The sequence below is a fragment of the Propithecus coquereli genome, unplaced genomic scaffold (genome assembly GCF_000956105.1).
Source record: "Propithecus coquereli isolate 6110/MARCELLA unplaced genomic scaffold, Pcoq_1.0 Scaffold14, whole genome shotgun sequence".
Taxonomy (NCBI): Eukaryota; Metazoa; Chordata; class Mammalia; order Primates; family Indriidae; genus Propithecus; species Propithecus coquereli.
The window spans coordinates 8590792-8613704 of record NW_012138302.1 but is presented as its reverse complement, the minus strand read 5'-3'; the positions used below and the strand labels follow the sequence as shown (position 1 = coordinate 8613704).

The 22913-nt window shown below is 39.3% G+C and overlaps 1 protein-coding gene across 1 annotated transcript in view; it reads right to left on the bottom strand.

Annotated features, from left to right (window-relative positions):
- The window catches only part of LOC105806317 (chromosome unknown open reading frame, human C1orf87), a 69643-nt gene that overhangs the window by 20044 nt on the left and 26686 nt on the right, over positions 1 to 22913 (bottom strand). The window contains exons 5-7 of the mRNA XM_012639417.1: positions 21982 to 22103; positions 17524 to 17689; positions 10673 to 10770 (exon numbers count right to left, since the gene is read on the bottom strand). Of these exons, the coding sequence (XP_012494871.1) occupies positions 10673 to 10770; positions 17524 to 17689; positions 21982 to 22103 (386 nt within the window). The remainder of the gene's footprint in view (positions 1 to 10672; positions 10771 to 17523; positions 17690 to 21981; positions 22104 to 22913) is intronic.

Here is a 22913-nt window from a genome sequence, read left to right as displayed (position 1 = left end):
TTCTAGATAGGCAGACCTGAGTTCAAATTCCAAATTTAACTGGATTTACCAAGTTAAAATGGCATTTAGTGAATATTCTGAGTACTTTTTGTGCATTATCTCATTTAATTGAGTCAGTCACTCATTATGAGGCATGTAAATGACTTGCCCAAGGGCACATGGATCAGTGGGACAGCCGGGATTTGCACCCTGGCTGTCTGACTCCAAATCTACGTGAATGTAACGTAACTTGGCTTAGGTTGCATTTCTTTGTCCTTTGAAATTCCATGGACACGGCTCCAGTGTCTTCTGGCATTTATTATTACAGAAGTCGGATGTCAATCTGATTTTTGTTCATTTATAATTAATTTTCCCCTTTATTTGCTTTGGTTAGTTTTATTTTGTTTTTAGCCTGGATCCTTGAATAATTTTGTCTTCATAATACAAAAGTTTTGTTGGGATAGACATGTATACATTTTTTGTTAATTTAGCTTAGATCATAGAGAGTCCTTTCAATCTGTGCACAGAGGGCTCTTTCTTTTTCTCCAGCTCTGAGAAGCTTCTTTAATTGGAACTCTTGTTTTTATTTCTTTTTCCAATTTTTCTAGTTTCCTTTTCCACAATACCAAGGCCTCTTAGGCTGAATCTCTATTCTTATTCTTCTATATCTATTATCTTCATTTTCTTCTTCTTTTTCTCTAGACTTTATGGAAGCCTCTTAAGTTTGACATTAGGTATTAGATTTTCTCTAGTGTTAATTTTTCTTTTTTATTGATTCCTGGTTACCTCTTAATTCTGCTATAGAAGTTTCAGCTTCCTTTAAACCATCCATATTTCCCCAAGTTCTTTCTACTTTGTTCTGTTCACTTTTTGTGCTTTTTAAATTTCATTTTTATAGCCTTTTAATCTAATTATGTTTATTATCTTCCAATTTTTTTCAACGGAGGACGTGGCTTCTTATATCCTACAAAGAACCACAATGGTTTTCTAAAATTTTCATGGTTTCTATAGTAGATCATTTTCAAAAGTTTATTGAGATTTGGAATCTGCAGGATTGTGATTCCCTTTCCATATTCTACAGTATTTTTTAAACAAATTAGGCATTGCATGTTGCAGTTTTCTCTTTATTCAGCTTCCAATGAAGATCTGTTCACATTTGGTTCAACCCACTAGATGAGTTGCATTGATTGCCTTTGGCCTTGCTCACTGCTCTCTTAGACCTGCAGTCAGGGGCAGATGACAACTCCCACCCACTCCTAGTGCCTCTCAGGCATTTGCCTGGTGCACCTCGGTAGGATTTTCTTACCACACTTGTTGGATATTAGACACCCAAAATTGGTATAGTATGTCACAATCTATATGCTCCATAGCATATACAACTACCAGGTTCTTCCTTTCTCTATTCTAACTCCCATGATTTTGTTTTCAGGAATTACATGTCACCAGATGCAAACACCATAGTCAGATTTTCCCCTTTCCACCTCATTCACCCCAACTTTCTGCTCTGTCATTACTGGGAATTGGGCTTTCTAAATAGGTACAGAAAAGTGGTGTGTGGGGAAGTATACATATGTGTATCCTTGGGTTGGGGAGGGAGGGAAAGGAGAGGCAGAAAGCAGCAGTGCTTAGGTTGCACAAGGAAGCAGCACCTGTGTGATTTTCTGGTTGGTTAAAACTTGGGGTCTCCAAATCAAGGGGAAGGCTGTGGTGAAAGCATGAAGCATGTTCTGTCTTCCACGCCTATAGGTGGGCAGGGCAAAACATGGGGCAGGTAACTCCTTGATTTTCCCACATTCCATTTATTTATAGCTAGTGGGAATTCGTTTTTTTTTTTTTGTTTTTTTTTTGAGACAGGGTCTCACTCTGTTGCCAGGGTAGAGTGCAGTGGCATCATTGTAGCTCACTGCAACCTCAAACTCCTGGTCTCAAGTTATCCTCCTGTCTCAGCCTCCTGAGTAGCTGGGACTACAGGCGCGCACTACAAGACCTGGCTAATTTTTCCATTTTTAGTAGAGAACAGGTCTCGTTCTTGTTCAGGCTGCTCTTGAACTCCTGAGTTCAAGCAATCCTCCCACTCAGCCTCCCAGAGTGCTAGGATTACAGGCATGAGCCACCACGCCTGGCCTTCCCTCTACATTCTGACACTAGAGTGCCTATTAGTTTTTGCTACTTGTGTGTTTTTTGCCTCTTTCTTTGTTCATAGGAATTTTATTCGGGGCGGTTAAGCAGATGCTGTTTTATACAAAAAGCCTTATACATAAAAACAAAACAAATGTAAACATACTAAGCACACAAAATATGGGCTATTTTATTGAAACACCCTTATAATCTTGATGAAGGTAGTTACAGGCGGCATGCTCCTCTATGAGGTTCATACAGACTTAAGTCAAAAGGTGTGCGGGTGCTCACCTCCCACGTCCATCTCTTTTCTTTGCCTCCTGAAATGTATGCTCCAGCCACAATGAACAGTTTGCAGTTCTCCAAACTTGCTATGCTTTTACTTGCCTTTCTGTCTTGGCACCTACTGCTCCTTCTCTCTAAAATACTCTTCCGCATCTCTCACCTGGTTAGTTCCTACAAATCCCACCAAGCTTAGCTGAGATGAAGTATACAACAGTGCTAAAGAGTCAGCTCTGCTAAGATTGCCAGAATCAAAAATTTAGTCCCATCACTGAAAGAATTTAATCATTATAACCAGTCCCTTCAGAATCCTGTAATCCTCTACTCTCCCCACGGGGAACAGAATATGCTAGAAGGAGGAGACAGAGAGGAAGGAGACTACCAGTGAGGCTTTTAGCCTTTGGGGACTATATTAGTTGGCTGGGACTATGTTATGGTCTGGATATTTGTGTCTCCCCAAAATTCATATATTGAAATCCTCACTGCCATGGTATTAGGAGATAGGGTCTTTGGGAAGTGCTTTGGTCATGAGGGCAGAGCCCTCAGGAATGGGACTAGTGTCCTTATAAAAGGACTAAGAAAGACCTTTTGCCCTTTCCACCATGGGAGGTCACAGTGAGAAGATGGCTATCCATGAGAAGGCAGAGTCTTACCAGACAATAAATTTGCTGGTGCCTTGACCCTGGACTTCTCAGCCTCCAGAACTGTAAGAAATAAATTTCTGTTGTTTACAAGGCATTCAGTCTATGGTCTGTGGTTATAGTGGCCCAAGTCGACTAAGAAAGGCTGCCATAACAATACCACAGCCTGTGGCTTAAACAACAGAAATTTATTTTCTCAGAGTTCTGGAGGCTAGAAGTTCAAGATGAAGGTGTTGGCAGATTTGGTTTCTTCTGAGGCCTCTCTCCTTGGCTTGCAGATGGCCGCCTTCTTGCTATGTCCTCTGTGCATGGTCTTTATGCACCTGTATCCCTGGTGTCTCTTTGTGTGTTCAAATTTCCTCTTTCTATAAGGCCATGAGTCATATTGAATTAGGGCCCACCTTAACAGCCTCATCTTAACTTAATTGTCACTTTTTAAAAGGCCTTATATCCAAATACAGTCATATTCTGAAGTACTGAGTGTTAGAGCTTCAACATATGAATTTTTGGGTGACACATTTCAGGCCTTAATGGGGACAAAGAAAATAAAAAGAAGGCTAATTTTTAGAAGTAATTTACTTAAGGTCTCTAAACCTCAGTTAACTCATCTGTGAAGTGGGTCTAAAAGAAAAACAAACTCATGGGGCTGTTGGGAGTATGCCATGTAGCCATACAGAGCATCTAGCACCATGCCTGGAAGATACCAGGTGCACATGCATCAATCCCTTACCCTCTCCAGTCAGGAGGTTATTTTGGTCATATTATTTAACCCTGCTGCTGGGATGCTCATTCCCCTGCACTGTCTTCCTGTGCTCTCACCTTCTTGTTCATGTAGTCTAAGTTAAACTCCTCCAACTTTCCAGTAAACTGGGAGAAACACAGCCCTTCCTTGATACAGAGGCAATAAAGTCACAAATGTAGACAAAAAAGATTGTTCCATTTGGCAGATAAGAAAATTAAGGTTAATAGAAACTCCTTACTTGCCTAAATTCCCAAAGCTGGTGTATTTCAGAGCTAGGATTTCCATCTGGGACTATATGATTCCAGAGCTCATGCTGCCTTTTGCCATGGATGGGGGCGGAAGGGTGGTGGGATGGATGGATAATCTGGTGAGGAGAAGTTGCTTCTAAGACCTTTGGATCATACCTGCCCCTGGAGCTTAAAGCCTCCCCCTTTTGTATACTTCTCCTGGCTCCTGGAGGAGAGGGTGAGTGATACTAAGCTCAAATCCAGAACTGTGTTCAGCACTAAGCTCAAGGGTGAAGCCAGTTCTGGAAGTCAGGCGGTTCGCCCAAAGCCCCTGAGCCTAGCCACTATCTTATACACTGCTGAGTTTCGTAGGACTTGTAGGAGAGCTAGTATAGAGTAGTGATTAAGGGCCAAGACTCTGAAGCTAGAGAGCCTGCATTTGACTTATTCTTATTGATGAATCCATTTATCAGTTATTTATTAGTTTTAGCATCTCTGTGCCTCTGTGCCTCGTTTCTTCTTTTGAAAAATAATAGCAGTTTCAAGGATTAAGAGAGTTAATATTTATAAAGCACTTAGAACATTACATGGAATATTGTAAGTACAGTATAAATGTTGGCCATTAATAATAACTATATTATTATTATTATTTGGAAGACAAAAAGCGGGTCTGATTTCTAAGGTTCAGCCAGTGGGAAGATCCATAACCACATCTCTAATAGCTTACTACCTAACACTTTCCTATTTCCTTTAAAAAGTAATTGTTGAATCAGACACCTCATGTTTCCTTTATCTCCTAAAATCCTCTGCTTATTTCCGGGATTAGCAAAACCAGTCCTTTTCAACTTAATTGCACTCTCAATAATGGGCCAGATGTGTATAAGTCCTACTTGTGGCTATGTCAATTGCTCTATCCTATTCATGAAGCTTCCACCGTGGCTTTATTATTTATCCCCTCCCCCAGCACAATTTGGCGTGTGTGCATGTGTTTTAAACTGGTTTGAAGCATTTAATTTTGCCAATACAATTTTAGAGTATTAGTTTGCCTCCTGTTCTCTCTCTGCCCTCCTTAATTACCATTTATTGCAAAGTCACACAGAAACATTAAATGCTAATTCTGACTTACGTGTTCCTGGCCAAGAACACGGATAATAATTTCCATCCAACACAACCTGAACTCATTTTACAAAAGGGTGATTCAGAGTAGAGATTTGAAATCGTAATCAAGTCTTTCTCAAAATCGCCTTACCCTGGCAGTCATTCACTAACGTCTCTGCTAATTGGTAGGCAAATGGCAAAAAACAAATCTCAATGTTAAAAAAACAACAACAACTTTGTAACAGGGTTTGCAAAATTGCTCCTCTTGTCAGCTCTTACAACATGACAGTTTAAGAAGGGAACACAACTCATTTTATTTGGTTAGATGGGGCTAATCCCACATCACCATAATCCCTCCTGATGTTTTATTGATTCTAAAGGACATTTAATCAGGAAGCAGCTCAGCACTAGAATCCTGCTAATTAGCAAGCAGCCACATTCCAAATGGGTTCCCAATTGAACAGCAGATTAATGGACAATATGTACTAAAATAATGATTCGTGCATTCAGCTCCTAAAATGTGTGTCTAAATTGCATCTTTAATCTCTTAAGGATATAGGTTTGCATACAAAGCCCTTAACGGAATGGATTTAATTCAACAGAAGCAGCTTTAGCCAATGACTGCTTAAGGATGAAACAGGTTTATCTCTTGTAAATGCAATTCTTTGGTTCTCATGGTTTTGATGTCCTTGAACATTTAAAGGTCAAAGATAGGTGAATAAAGAAATCTGTATGCTTCTCTGATCTGCACAAAAACAATGAGGAACTGAGAATATTGATAGAATAATAAGTAGCCTACCCTCATTTACTCCCTGTTTTCTCTTGGTCTCATGTTCTCAATTCTTGGAATCTTGGTTCTGGACCTTGATTTTTAATCAACAAATATCTATTGATTCTCTATTATGTACCAGGTATAACATGAACTTTTAGACTTGCTTTTGTCCCCTTTATATTGGTGCCTTTGGGGACTCTCAATTTCAACTTTTTGGTTTTCTACTCAGCTCTTAACTTACTTTTCTGCTTTTCCAGCTTAACCATCCCTCTCATCCTCACTCAACCATCCCCAAGGTTTTAGAGAAGGGAGACTTCCATGTCTGGAGCTGATACAGTGGAAATTCACTGACTAAGCTCAACGTCCTACCCCCGTCATTCATTTATTCGTGGATTGATATTCTCCATAACCTTTATCCTTCTTTATTTTTCTATATTGCTCTTATCACCATATGATATGCCATATATTCTAACTTATTTATTGTTTCTCTTCTTCATTAGAATATAAGCTTCATGAGAGAGGGGGCTTTGTTTTTATTCATATCTATATTCCTAGTGTCTAGAGTAGTAGTGCTTGGTATATAGTAGGCACTTAATAAATGTTTGCTAAATGAATGAATAAATGAATTCATCAAATATTCACTGTGTACCTACCATGTGCCAAGTACAGGGCTAGATGTTGGGAATATGGTGTGAGGCAAACAGTCATGCTCCTTGCTAGCATGGAGATCACTACGTACACATTAAGTGGACACATACACACGAGTAGTGATGAGTGTTAGAAAATAAAATAACTGGGTGCTATGAGAGAGTACAGCACAAGGAATCTGATTTTGATGAGGTGGTTGGGGAAGGTCTCCTTCAATTTGCGCATGAGCTAAGGACTGGGCAGAATTCATGTATCAGCATCCCCGAGAGTATTTTGAGACTCTATTCCTCCCCTAATTCAGTTTAAGTCCAAAAATATTTATTGAGTACCTACTCTGTGCCAGGCACTGCTCTAGACGCTTGGGATATATCAGTGAATAAAACAAAGATCCTGCCTGCCTCAAGGCACCATAGTCTATTGTCTATCAGGGAGAAAAAGATAATAACTATAATCATGATGAATCAGCAACTTGCCTAATTCATTAGAAGTCGATAAGCATATGGAAGAAAACAAAAGGAGAGTAGATTAAGGAGGAGAAAAGTTGGGGACTATAACTTTAAAAAGGGTGGTTATTGCAGGCCTCATTGACAAGGACCTGTTTGAGCAAAAATAAAGAAGTTGAGGGAGTTAGGATGAGGATACCTGGGGAAAGAGCATTCCAGGTAGAGGAAGCATTCAAAGGATAGGTGCTAAGGAGGGAGTTTGCACAGTGTGTTTGAGGAGGACAAGGAGGATGGTGTAACTGGAACAGTTTTAGCTGGAGCCAGAAAAAGGATGGGGGAACAGATCGGGTAGAACTCTGTGTAAGAATTTTGATTTTTTTTCCCCTCTGAGTAAAATAAGGTGCTCTCGCAGTGATTTGAGCAGAAAAATGACATGAACTGTTCTAGGTTTGTAAATAGATCACTACAGCTGCTGAATGGAGCATAAACTAAGGACAAGAGTAGAAGCAGAGTTTAGTTAGGAGGCTGTTATAGAAATCCAGGAGAAAGATGATGCTCGCTTGGGTAGAGTGTGGCTAAGTAACAATAGAGGGGGTGAGAAGTGAGCAGATTCTGGGTATATTCTGACGATAAAGTTAATTTACTAATTAAAGAAACTGAATCAATAATTAACAACATTCCAAAACAGGAAGCACGGGGCCTAGAAGGGTTCACTGGTGAATTTTACCAAAAATTTAAGAAAGAAATTACAGTCATCTCCCCTTATTCTGGGGCATATATTCCAAGACCCCCAGTGGATGCCTGAACCCACAAGTAGTACCAAAACCTGTATGTATTATGCACTAATTTCTTTTTCCTTTTTCACAATTTTATGGATAGAAGAGTTGTTCTTACCATAGATCTTAGCAACCTGAGTATATGATTTTATTTCTTACCTTGTTAAGAACTTTCAATTTTTCACTTAAAAAAAGCACTTTATGGCTTCTCTTTGGCATATCCAAATTTCCAGCAACACTACTCTTGAGCTTTGAGGCCATCATTAAGTAAATTAAGGGTTAATTGAACACAAGCGCTATGATAACACAATTGATTTGATAACCAAGACCTACTAAGTGGCTAAGGAGTGAGTAGCACATACAGAATAAATGTGCTGGACAAAGGGATAATTCATGTCCCAGGCTGGACCAAGCAGGGCAGTGTGAGATTTCATCATGCTACTCAGAACGGCACACAATCACACATTTAAAATTTATGACCTGCTTATCTATAGAATTTCCATTTAATATTTTCAGACTGTGGGTAACAAATTGTGGAAAGCAAAATCTTTGATAAGGGAGGTGGCTACTGTAATTTGTGCTTATCTCTGTGTTTTTAAGATTTTTTCTTTACCACTGGTTTAAGCAGTTAGATTATAATGAAGCTTTGTATGGTTTATTTCAAATTTCTTGTGTTTGAAGTTCATTGAGCTTCTTGAGTCCATGTCTTTTAAATTTGGAAAAATTGCAGCTATTATTTGTTCAACATTCTTTTTTTCCCCATCTCTCTCTTCCCCTTCTGAGACTTCAACTTCCCATGTATTAGGTTGCTGCTGATGTTACAAAGCTCAATGATGCTCTGTTAATTTTTCCTTCACTTTTTTCACACTGAATTTTATTTTAGGTGGTGGAGTGTATATTTTTTCTTTTGTTTTCTACAGACAGGATCTCACTCTGTCACCCAGGCTAGAGTGTGGAGGTGTGATCATAGCTCACTGTAGCCTCAAACTCCTGGGCTCAAGCCATCCTCCTGCCTTGGCCTCCCAAAGCGCTGGGGTTACAGGTGTGAGCCACTGTGCTGGGCCCTAATAGTGTCTATTTCTGTGTCTTCAAGTTCAGTTATTTTTTACTCCATGTTTAATCTTCTGTTGCTGCCATCATGAGTATTTCTCTTTTAGACACTGTATTTTAAAAATAAACTTTATTTTTTAGAATAGTTTTAGATTTACATAAAAAATTTATAGATAATACAGAGAATTTCCTTATACCTCACACCCAGTCTCCCTTTTTCTCAGCATCTTACATTAGTATGGTACATTTGCTACAATTAATGGACCAATATTGATATTAATATATTGATCGCTTTTACAGTTTTGAGGATCACTGGTCAGGTATTTTGTAAAATATCCCTCATTGTGATTTGTCTATTTTTTTCTCATCATTAGAGTGGGATTATTTGTTTTAGAGGAGAAGATATTATATTTCTCATCTCTAGGAGTTTTATTTGGGCGTTTTTTACATCTTCCATATCTCTCATTCTGTTCATGCTTTCCTATACCTTCTTGAACATGTCAAGTGTATTTATAATTACTCTTTCAATATCTTTGTTTATTAAATATATTAACTGTGCTGTTTACAAATCTGCTTCTATTGATTGGTTTCTCTTGTAATAATAGAACACGATTATCTTGCTTCTTTTCTTGCTTGGCAATTTTTGTAGAAATTCCAGAAATTGTGAATTTTATATTGTTGATTATTCAAGATTTTTTATAACTTAGAAATTGAGGGGCTTTGTTCTTAGAAGTAGTTAAGGTGCTCAGAAACATTTTGATCATTTTTAAGTTTTGTTAGAGCTTTTAAGGCTTGTCGAGTTTGTCTAGGGTGATTTGTCCCCACTACAATACAATACCTTTCTAAGGACTCTACTCAATGCCACATCTGTTAGGGAAATGTTCCTTATTGGCTGGTGGAAACATGGACTATTCCCAACCCTATGTAAGATCTCAGGATGTTTCCACCTCTTTCTTTTTGGTGTTTCCCTGGGCTCGGGTGGTTTCCTCAAATAGGTGTGTTAGCCAGTACTCACATGAAGGCTCAAGGGTAACTCTTGGAAATCCCCAGGGAGAACTCCTGGGTATTTCTCTCCGCTCTGCTTCTTCATACTGTGCATTCCAATTTCCTTGGCTTTCCTGGACTCCAAGTCTATTTGTTCAACTCAGGGAGAATTCTGAGTTCTGTTTGAATCCTTCCTTCCTATGCAATAATGTGTGCTCACCTCATCTGTTTTTCTTCTCTCAGGAATCACTGTTCTATGCTGCTTGATGACCAATGTCTGAAAACCATTGCTTCCTGCATTTTGTTCTAGTTTTCAGATGTTTAAGGTGGAATGGTAAATCTAGTCCTTGACAGTCTATAATAGCTGAAAGTGGAAGTATCCTGCTTCGTCTTTTTATGGCCAAGAAGACCCTTTGGTCTTAATAAAAGCAAATATTTCTTAACTTAATCAAATGATGACATTGATTGCTTTACACATAAAACTTCTAGTCTAAAGAAGTGTGTGTTTGGTATCCTAACAGAAGAACATGTGAATAAAAATTTGTCTTAGTCAGTTTGGGCTGCTATCACAAATATTATAGATTGGGTGGCTTAAACAACAGACATTTATTTCTCACAGTTCTGGAGTCTGGGAAGTCCAAGATTAAGGTGCTGGCAGATTCTGTTCTTGGCGAGGGCCCTCTTCCTGACTTACAGACGGCTGCCTTCTTTCATGTCCTCACATGGCAGAGAGAGGAAACTCTGTAGTGTCTTCCTCTTCTTATAAAGGCATCAATCCCATCATGGGGGTTCTACCCACATGACCTCATCTAAACCTAGTTACCTCCCCAAAGGCCCCACCCCCTAATACCATCACATTGGGAGTTATGCTTTACCATATCAATTTGGAGGGGGTAACGAAACTCAACTTACTTTATTTCATCTTGGTAACCCAAATCTTGATGGTTAAGCAATGTTTCCAGCAGACTCAAAGTCAGATGTAATCCATGCTTCCCACATATAGCCCTGACCTGCAAATTAAAAAAGATTTGAAGTTTTACTAGGATAAAATTAATATTTGAATTTCCTCCCCATAATTAGAACCTATATGATTTTGACAAAGAATTAATACCCAGGAGTGCATTGTACCATTGGCATATCATTTAGGACAAGAATGTCTAACTGAATGTTTATCAACAGCAAATATTTAGTTTATTACTCAGAAACCACCGGGCTTTGAAATGCTGACTGTATATTTTTGTCAGCCATGGGTCAAGGCCTAGGAATTATATACGCTTCATAGGTAAATTGCAAAATATTTTTGGATCATCCACTTTGATTTACAGAAGAAGCTTTTTGTATTAGCAGGGTTAACATTAACATTTACATTTTAAAAATGAGGAAACTAAGACTTAGAGAGATTAAGTACTTCCTTAATGTCAAATAATGGAACTTATCTGGAAACCAGATGCTCAGATACATATCTGTTACATGAATGGATGAAGTGTCATTGCAGTTTCCCAAGTACTTACAAACCAGTTCATTTCTCAAGTTGGTAGGTGGATGGTACTTAGATTCAAATATTTTAAACTTTTAGAGGTGTGATAGCTTGTATTGTATATTTAGAATAATGGTTAGACATGTAAACCAGACAGACATTTGGAGCACCAAATCTGCTGCCTGTGATCCGTGTGACCTTGGGAAGTTCCTTGACCTTTCTATGCCCAGTTACTTCATCTACTAAAGAAGACTAGTACTTCCTATTTCCCAGGATTCTGTGAAGACTATGTGATAAAATAAGCACTTAGAATAGTGCTTGGCCCTTAGTAGGCATTGGGTTAATATTTGTTGAAATGAAGAATAGATGGAAGGGAGGGGGAGGAAAAAGTGGGAGAGAAGGGAGAGAGGAGCGGAGAGGAGGGAAGAAGGGAAAGAGAGAGATGAAACAGGAGAGGAGAAGAAAGAAAGGAGTGGGAGACAGAGAAAGAGAGGTACAGAGAGGAAGGGAGAGGGAATGGAGGAGAGAGGAAGGTAAGCAGGAAGGAAAAAAGAAATATCTAATTTAGTCTAAATACTAAATTAGACCTTTCTAATAGTAGCTACTTAAATAAATAAATAAATAATAAAATAGTAGCTACTAAATAGCTATTTAGGCCAAACCTAACTACAGGTTGAACATCCCTAATCTGAAAATCCAAAATCCAAACTTTTTGACCACCAACATGAAACTACAAGTAGAAAATTCTGCACATAAGTACTTAACACAAACTTTGTTTCATGCACTGAATTATTAAAAATAGTGCATAAAATTACCTTCAGGCTATGTGTATAAAGTGTGTATGAAACATAAATGAATTTCATGTTTAGACTTGAGTCCTATCTCCAAGATATCTCACTATTTATATGCAAATATTCCAAAATCTGACAAAATTTAAAATCCAGAATACTTCTGGTCCCAAGCATTTCAGATAAGGGATATTCAAACTGTTAGTAGCTGCTGTTACTATTTTGAGAGGAAGGTCAGTATAGTGACTGCATTAAGCGTAGCTTTTAGTACAGAAGCTTTAACATCCTAGAGCTTTGTTGACCCAGGATAGACTACCCTTCCTGAAAGTGTGCCTTTCATATGTAAACCAACTTATACAAAGCCCTTACCCCAACCATTTCCTTTACTGGGGCTCTGATAAGGCCACTATTCCCCTGCCCTAATCACCCCAGGGCCAGGTACAGAGCTGCTGAAGTTATTCAAACTAGCGAATCCTAAACCTGCTTACCCTGCTTGTCTATTTCTTCCTGAGAAACCCACAATAAAGGCTCATGCCCACATTTTCCCTTCACCCCCGTCTGCCTGCTGGCTGACCCTGGTTCTTCCCTGTGCGGCCCTATGTGGTGTGGCATGCCCTCCCCTCTCTGCAACTGTGAGAAACAAACTACCTTTTCAATGGCAATTGTCTCCTGATCTGTTTGTCTCATCATACCTGAATAATCATAAAACCTACATTTTAAAATGGCAAGAAAAGGCTCATCTTCATTTGTCTTTGAAGTACTTCGACAACAAATCTTCTGGCTTTGAAACTTGCATATTACTAGGTATAGAGGAGTAATGTCAGGGATGCTTAAGAGGGAAAAAATTGATTTGAAACATGAAAAAAAATGCATAGAGTTTTCCAGAAGAATAAGGAGCTGGGGAGAATTCCAGGCAGAGGAAAAATGTGTGTAAATGATGGGTGAGAAAGAGCATGTTGCTTTTTAGCAATGGCATGTATTCTGACAGTATCCACTTTGCTATCCCTTTATACCCCTTTCAGGCTGGGCAGTAATTATCTGTTACTTGGTGAGTGTCTCTACAAGGCAGTGGCTTACTCAGGGCTGGAACTGGGCCACATTCATTTTCTTATCACCATTGCCTAGGATGGTCAATAATTGTTGAATAAATGAATGCATGGATGAATGAGGGAGTGAATGAATGAGTTGAAGTCACGGAAGAGTGGAATGTGCATGCGTAGAGGTTAGCAAAAAATAGTTAGAGACGTAGAAATTGGTCACATTATACCATTTCACTCCATAAATAAGAACTGAATTACCCTCATGATTAGAGTGTATTGATGTATTTTTAAACATCAGTATCAAGAGGTTAGTCTAAAAACAGATCAGTCACTTCTGGCAACACTGAGTCTTGCTCTAGGCTAACATGAACAGCAGATTAGGAATAGAACATCAGGGTTCCCAGAGTCTGGCTGATTGATAGCTGCTGAGAACTGACTGCTGACAATTGTAGAGGAGCAACAGAAACACCTACTAGAAAATCACAGCAATTCCATCTTATTCAGGATTATTGTTAAAATTTTTTAAAGTGTGAATATTCATAATGATGACCCTTAGAAAGAAATATTTATGTGCAGTTTCTTCTGTTTAATAAGGAAATATTTTTAGTCAGAAGTAAAGAAAATATGTATGTTATCAAAAGTGACATATGAAATAAATATTCATTTCCCTAAAATGCTCCTTGAAAGAGTGGTACACGCTATCTCACTGCCCTCTTTACCCAAGTGTAGCTCCATTTGCATTTTGCCCTATCCCTTTGTTTAAACTCTCTTTGCCAAGTTACTAGAAACCTTCGTGGTTTTAAATGTAATGACACTTCTTTAGTCCTCCTTATAGGACTGATTTTTGCAGCATAGGATGTAGCTGATCACGCCACCCTTCTCCAAACTCTGTTTCCTTTTGGCTTTCTTGACCACTCCCATGTCTCCTTTGGTTATCTCGAGTCTCCTTTGTTGAGTTCTCTTCATCCACTTTGTCTTTAACAATGAGTGCTCTCCCTCAGCTTCTTCCCTTCTCACTTTCCATTATGTCCTTGGGTGATCTTCACTACTCCCATGACTTCCACTCTGTATTTGAGGAGCCTCAAATCATTATTCAGCTTTCACCTCTCTACCCAGATCAATATGTTCAAAATTGCACTCATCATCCATTCCTCTTCCCTCCACCCCCATTACTCCTTTTCTGTTTCCCATCTTGGAGAATGGTACCACCCTCCACCACATTGCCAGAGCCAGAAACTTGGGAGCTATTTTCGATTTCTTCTAATTCAGGGCCCACATCCAATTAGTCATCAAGACCTGCTTTTCTACGCCTTTATTGCCTCCATCCCTCCTGTTACTGCCTTGGTTTAACCCCTCATAATTACTTGCCTGGATTATTGAAACAGCCTTCTAAAGGGTCTATCTGCCCCTAGTTTCGCCTACCTCTAACCAATTCTCCAAATTCTATTAGAATGCTTCTTCTTCAAATTTTAATTTGGAGCATGTCATTCACTTGTTTAATATCCTTCAATGATTACTTTGGACCTTCAGGGAAAATTTACACTCCTTAGAAAGATCCTTCATAAACTGGCTCCTACATTTCATTCTAGAGTCAACTTGAACAGGGACTTACTGTTTCCTGAATTAGCCATGCTCTCGCTCATGTCAGTGCGGTTTCACGTTGTTGCTTTTACCTAGAATGCCTTTTCCATCTCTTCCCAGGTTCCTGCGCACCCCTTCCCCTTCTTTGCCAAACTTGTCTGTCTGCTAAGATTCAGTGTTTGCCTCATCTTCTCTGGAGAGCTTTCAAGATAGGCTACCTTGGTGTTCCTTCTCTGTGTTCAAAGTTACTGTCATCATTGCATTGTCACCCAGAATTATGATGACATGTTTAAAACGATGCCTTTCCCCTGAGCTCCTGGAGAAATCAGGAACCACAATCATCGAAGTCTGTTGTCCTCAGTGCCTATCACATGCCCAGAACACGTTGCGTCATTATTATGTCAAATGTAAGAATAGATTAAATGTGTCATATGGATCAGATAGATAGCTATTGCAGTGGAGGAGGGGAATGATTCAAAGTTAGCAGAAATGTTTTCTTGTAGTTTTAGGGCAGAGTGGACAGCTATAGAGACAACTAAATACGAAAAGGAAGCCCAACAAACTGCAGAAGAAGGTCTTGCAGAGGTTTTACAGTCCTGGTTCACTAAACTAGTGTAGCTAAAGTCTTGCCACGAGAATGAACTTCACATTCACAAACCCCAGTTATCTCAGCAATGAAACTCCCTCCAAGTGATAATTAGGAAGCTGCATGAAAATGAATAAGAGTAATTAGAGGTAGAGCAGCATGTGTCCTAGCTAACTCTCTTTGGGAGATCTGGGAGCAGTTTGGGAGGGGTTTGTGAAGTGAAACAGAAAAAAGATGAGTTCAAGAGGTGAAGAACGTAGATTATGTATGAAGGGGTTAAACTGAGCCTGTATGCCTAGGAATTTCTCAGGTTCTACAGCCCTGTTGAGTCTATACCTGACGTGGGTAATGGTCAGGGTAGTGAATAAATAAATTTATGTCAGAGGCCATCATTGCATCAAAGACATGCTAGAGGAACAGGATGACTGAGTCCACAGAATGAAGATGACAGATATTTGATATGTTTCTATCCCGTTCTTTGTGAATGGTCAAAATTCCATTGATTTGAGTGACAAGACCCATAGATTATCCTTTAAGACTGCATTTATTTATCTTGGAAGCTATACATGATCTATCTGTAAACCCTCCGAATTGGTGGCTGTGTACATGTGCTTAATTTTTTTTTTATTATTTTTTGTTTTTATGGAGAGAGAGAGTGTATAACTTTCATGGGGAAATCAAGAAGTTCTGTGATTCTCTTTCTTGCACCCCAAGGAAATTAAGAGCTCTTGGTCAAAGAAAACACCCAAAACAAAAAACAACAATTAAAAAAAACCCTTCTAACTCAGACATTGCCTTTCCCAGTCCACTCTGAAGTCCTGTGTCCAGAAGCAAGGTAGGTGGGGTATGATTATTCCTGCTTCCTGCATCCAATATCCCTTGGGCCTCAATTTGCCTCATGTTCTGTGGAAACAAAATTCTATTTTACATGCCTCCCAGAACTGTAATATACTTTGAGTGAGTTCCAGATGTCTTAAGAGATGCCAGATGGCTCACAAAAGGCAGACCAGCTTCAAGCAAAATGTGCCCCATATACTTGGATCTGAACCACAAAGTTAGGCTTTTAGGACCATCCATGGGGGAAAGAACATGCAAGGTCTGCCCTGATAGCCAGTGCTCTAGGTGGCCATCACTAGACCGTGGGATTCTCCTCCCTTAGGCTGTTTTGGAATGAGAATTTCACATTGATTTTTTTTTTATAAGAACGATAGGAAAGTAACATTTAGTGAGGTCTTATAAATCAGATAGTATTCTAAGTACCTTCACATATTTATCTCACTTAATCCTCACAATAAACACAGGAGGTAGATATTTAGAACTAAGTTCTTCCAGTTGAAAATCTAAGATGCAAGAAGGTTTAGTAAATATATTTTTTATTTTCAAGTTGTGTATGTTCCGTTCTATGAGTGTCATCTCAGAACATTCAAGCTTCACCATTTTGTTATGTGGTTTGTAGTCTAACCAAGAATTGCTGCTTCTTAGTCTGTTCCATAGATCTTCTCATGAACATAGTAAAGAGCACTTGTGACATGTAGACTCTCCCTCAGTGTTCTTTCTGTCTTTCTTGTGAAACATGCTTGCATGTACAATACTCACAGACATGCACATACACACATAAGTCTTGCCTTTGCACAGGTGATTGCACAAAATTAGCACAGTGCTTGGCACTTAGTAAGAACTCAATAAATTATAGTGGCAATGAGGTATTGTTAATGGAGTTATAGTAATAGTGGTAATTGTTATTTCACCTGTATCCAAGGTAGCCTAGCCTTATAATTGGGTTTGTTTGGCTACAGAAAATCCATGAATTAATATGGTTCTCGACCCTCTTCCATGAAACACATCTACACTGTTAATGGATGCTCCAAAACAGCATGCCAACCTCTATCAGCAATAAATTATATCAGTCCTTAGGATTTGATGTTCCTAAGGAATGGGATACCACACGTTGATCTCATTGGAAGCTGGGACAGTGTGTTGGAAATGAACATTTGGCCTTGGAAAAATACTTGTTTTCCATTGCAAAATATTATTTGGATATTGCCATAATCTTTGTTTTTAACATAAAACATAGCCCAATATAAGTAATTCCTGGACCAGTTTCCCAATTCCTGCACATTTCACAATTCCTTTTCTATTTTGTTTTTCTCCTCTCAGGCACAGAAAACAAACAATTGTGTAATGCAATGCACAGGCAGAATACAGATCATTACTGTGCCTTATTACTATAGACCCAATGCCCTGAAGTAGCCTTTTAGAGAGGAACAAATCTGAAATCTAATTGTTGTTACCTTGGGTGGAGGGAGGCAGCCAGAGAATGAGCGATCTTCTTTTCGAAAACTCAGATTGAGGTTCTCTGTGTTGAGTTTGCCATTGGTCGTCTTTAGTGCCATCTTCAAAATCTCCAAGAGGCTCTTGTTCACTTCTGACTGTGGGCTGGAGTCTTGAGGTGCAGTACTGATTGCAGGGGCAGGGGAGAGGCTATGAGAAGACGATCCACTCAAAGCAGCTGCATGTTTTCATGCTATATCTCTCAACTCTGCTATACACTGTGGAACCAGAGAACCCACTCACTAAGGCCTTCTCAGTCTTGGTAACCTGGCCATGGGACTGCATGTGGAAATTTCACAGATTAACTCAAATCTGTTCCATCTGAGTGAGCTCTACAGTTTCTTCCCCAGGAGGCAACAACCAATTTCACTACAACATAGACCAAAAGCCTTTATCTTTCTAGCTTTTTTTTTCCAGGTTGAGAGAAAAAAAAAATAATTATAGTGGTTTACTTTTACCTGCTTGATCTTATTTTTATTAAACTTAACAATTATCAATGGAAAATCAAAATTTTAAAACTGTCCATTGCCACAAGCAAAGCAAAGCAAAGAAAGGCAAAACAGATCTTGCCAGAACCCTGTAACCAGAGAACTTATGTAGGAAGAAATCCCAAATCAGGTGAATTTCCTGCATTAACCTTGACTCTGCTTTTCATATCCGAAAACCCAGCAATGTTTGGGAGTAATTATTTACTTACATTCTGGCATGGAAATGTATGTAATTATTAAAATGGTTTTTCTAACTGGCTTGTTACTTTAAATAATAGATAAAAAACAACAGAGTGAAAAAATGTTATCATCATTTATTTTATGAAACTAATTTGAAATGTTTACTCATTTAACAGTCAAATTTATTTGTCCCTCCACATCCAGCTGAACTATTGTTTCCTCTGTGATGGTTTCCCTATTTTCCACTGCTTCAACCTAAATGCGAAATTCCCCAGAGGTCCAGTCTATGACTTCCCCCAACCTCTACCCATCTAAATTGGTTTCCTTTCAGTGGTGTGCTGGTAAATCTTTAACAACCAGCACTCCTCTCCAAGATAAAGCTCTAATTTGTTGCATTGCCAATTTCCATGGTGTAAATACTCCTACCATGGCTGATTTCAAATGTGACATCTCTGTAAGGAGTTGGGAAGAGGTGTGCATAATTGGCCCTCATGTCTGGTTCTAACATACCCCTATTGATATATTCTTTCATAGTACCCTGTTCTCTCCTTAATAGGTCTCCCTATGATTGTAATCACATCTCTATCTACTTGGTTATTGTTTAAGGTCTGACTTCCCTAGTAGACTGCTCTATGAGGCCAAGTCTGTTTTGTCCCTTACTATTCCCTAGAGATGTTGTACAGTATCTGGAATTGATTAGTTTCAGACATATATAACTTTTTTTAAGGTCACATTCTTCTCTTTCTTTCTTTCTTCTTCTTTTTTTTTTTTTTGGCTCTGTGATTCTTACAGAAGCTTTGGCCCCAAATTATACTATTCTGAATCACTTAATAATATATAATATTTTCCAAAAGTTTGGTACAGGGAAGGGATAACGGATATGTGTCTTTACTTTGGTCCCCAGCTTCTGCATTCCTTTCCCATTTCCAAAGAGTTCTCCAGCTCATGAGACAGTCCCCCTGTGGCTGCAGCAGAATGCCAGGTATTTTCTTTACCAGCCTCTCTTTGCTGCTGGGGCACATGACCCAGACTCTGCCAATCAGATGTCTCTGTCCCAGATTTGAATCAGAAGTTTTCCTTCCTCTTTTCTTGCAATGCCAGTTCCTGGGGGGCAGAAACTCATGAGGCTTTGGCCCCTGGTTCAGTACACTGAGTACTGTATGGGCAGGTGTCGTATGGAACCCATTTACTGCAGCTGGCGGGGTTTCTTAGAAAGTCTGTTGCAGGAGTTCATTTCATCTGGTCTAACTTAGATGAGAGCTGTTGCCACCCTTGCTGCCACTGGCGATGTTGCAACCTTTTAAAACATCACAGAGCTACCCTATTAGGCTCTACCTGACAGATATAGGGAGGGGATTTTTCTGAGCAGCACATTAACTAACAAAGAGCCTAGCTTTATTACAGGCCATCGGTCCTGCATTTCTACAAATACACTGTCTGGTTTGTATAAAGCAGCATGTTCTCTGATGAGGTCAAAATGATCTCTTTATGCACCTTTTTTATAGAGGAGATATCCAGGTGTCCCTGCAAGTGATGTGAGCTCTTTAGATAATTGGGGTGCCAATTCCATTTCAAAATATTTATTGAGCATCCCTCGTATGCCAGGAAGTATGTTAGGCCCAGAGCTGGCCAGGACAGACACCATTCCCAACCTCAAATATTAAATAAATAATTACAAATACAATGACTGCTGTGGAGGGGAGTGACTATGGGGCTAGATAACAAAGAGCTATAACCTAGTCTAGGGATCAGCAAAGGTTTCCTGTCTAGGACTCATAAGAGCATACCTGCCACTGAGTGGCTCTGTTCACCTATCAGGGCCAATATTTCATGATCTGTATTATGTGAAGGGCGGTGGCTGATTAGTAAAAATTTCTAGGCCTTTATGGCTCTCAGTAGGACAGTTGCTCCCAGAGTGACATTTGACTGGAGTACTCACATGGCAGTATCATTTTCTTTGTACTAAGAGCCCTAGAAAGAGAGACTGGGCTTTGCCAACAGTGCAATTCATTCTGTCCAGGAAAGTGGGCCTGGCAAGCAGCTTATATTCAATAAATGTTTGTTGAATGAAGTATCAAAGTCAAAAGGGGCACACTGTAGAAAGGAATCAAGTCAAGCACTTGGCCCAGGGATATTTTTCCAAGAAATTCTACCTTTTTCCTGGAGGGAGGCATATAACTCTAATGCCATAGCTCTTAATCACTATGTCACATTATTTGTAACTGAAAAGAGGGTTTTTTGGAAGGATAGTTTAAAAATAATAACAACATTTATATAGCACTTACTATGTACAGGCACTATTTTTAAGAATTTTGCATCTATTAACTCAGTTACTCTTACAAATCAATGAAGTGAAGTGAAGCCCATTATCCCCATTTTATAGTTAGAGAATGGAAGCACAGAGAGGTTAAGTGAAATGCCAAGGTCACTTAGCCACTAAGTGGCAGAGATAAGAGTTAAGCCCAGGGCTCTGCAATAGAGACTATGCTCGTAACCACTGTCATTTGTCACTTTTCTTGGTGAACATGAAGAATATCATACATCACTGTGCTTCATCTCTAATGATATTCCTTACATCCTATTTTTATTCTGAGTCATTTCTTTCCCTTGTGATTATACGAAGGAATTACTGATTCTTGTACCTCAAACCTTTCTTTCTTAGTGCCTATAACCCAGGAGTTCACTGACTGAACATATTTCTGAAATCACACTTTATAGATGAGTTCTACACTCGTATATAATCATTTCTTATTTCGTAATGAGGTTTTTTCATTTTCACATAGCAACTTCATAAAAAGACACATGCTTGATGTTAAGAAACATATGCAAGTGCTGCAAATAACTTTCCATGCTGGCCCGTGTACGAGAGAGAGAGAGAGAGAGAGAGAGAGAGAGAGAGAGAGAACTCTAAGCATAAGCCAAGTGTTGGTGAAGAGCAAAGTGATTCTGCATTGGGTGAGGTTTTAAAGCGAATGCCTCCCAGATCCCTGCCAACTCTAGAATCTAGTGCTACAGATTAAATGTTTGTCTCCCTTTGCACTGAAGTTCATATGTTGAAACCCTAATCCCCATGTGATGGTATTAGAAGGCAGGGTGGTGGTTTGGGAGGTGACTAGTCATGAGGGTATAGCCCTCATGAGTGACATTAATGCCTGGGTCAGTTTATTTTGTGCTACTATAACAGAATACCCAAGAATGGGTAATTTATAAAAAATAGAGATTTATTTCTTACAGTTCTGGAGGATGGGAAGTCCAAGGTTGAGGGGCCCACATCTGGTGAGGGCCTTTTTGCTGCTTCATCCCATGGTGGAAAGTGGAAGAGCAAGAGAGGGCAAGAGCAAGAACTGAACCTGTTTTTATAACAAACACACTTTCTTGGTAATGACATTTACCTACTCATAAAGGTAGTGCCCTATGAGCTAAGCACCTCTTATTAGGTTCCATCTCCCAACACATGGACTTTGGGGGACACATTCGAACCACAGCAGTGCCCTGATAAGGAGAGGCCAGACAGCTAGCTTGCTCTCTTGCTGCCACGTGAAGACAGAGCAAGAAGTCGGCAGTCTGCAACCCAGAAGAGAGCCCTCGCCAGCATGCTGGCACTCTGATCTCGGACTTTCAGCCTCTAGAACTGTGAGATATAAATTTCTGTTCTTTATAAGCCACCCTGTCTATGGTACTTTTTTTTATAGCAGTCCAAACTGACTAGGACATCTAGAAACAATCTGCCCACAAAAGGGAGAAAAATACCTTTGGCTGTGATTGCTGATACTCTCAGTTTTCTTCAGATTGCTGTCTACAACTGTTTTGCTTTGCTGTGGATTATCTGAAACTGCACCTTTTAAAAACAAGAGTAGCTTTCCATAATTCACCTGAAAATTAAATAGAAAATAAAGCATCCTCATTAATTTACATGTAAGAGAAAGAGGCCCACTGAAATAGAAGTGTATTTGGAAAATTTTTACCATTAAAACTTTTAAAAACCACTTTAAAAATACAGCCTCACAATCACTAATGCTTTATACCAAATATTCCTATTATTCTCCCTGGTAGACAGGGGGTAAAATCGGACTTCCTGGTTGCCCTGTGGTTGGGTATGGGTCATGTGACCAGTTCTGGCCAATGATTTGTGAGCAGAAGTGATACACACCACTTCTGGGTTTAGGATAAACTGCTGACATAAGACCCTTCAGAGCTCTCTTTTTTCCTCTCTGCCATCATGTCCCAAAATATCCTAGAGTAGCAGTTTCATCAGCCTGAGTCCTGGAGCTAAGATAACTACAGTACTGAGAAGGGCCTGTGGCTGACTCTATGGAAATACAATATAAATGAAAAATAAACTTTTGTTGTTTTAAGCCACTAAAATTTTGGGGTTGCTAACTGTAGCATAACTCAACCTATAGCCTGTCTCTCTGTCCCTCTCTCTCTTTCTCATTCTTTCTCACATTGCTTATATATTTATTATACATTAGGTGTATTCAGCAGACATATATTCAGATATATGTAGATGTATTCAGCCGATATATTCAGATAATATGAAGACAAGAATTTATTTGGCTAGGTGAAAAATTCCAAGACCATTTTTCTACCTTGGAAAGGACTGAAGCAGTGTCATCCATTTCCATGGCTGGGCTGGATGAAATTGTAGGGTCTCTGGTGGGCAGACAGGTCCAGGGTAGTGG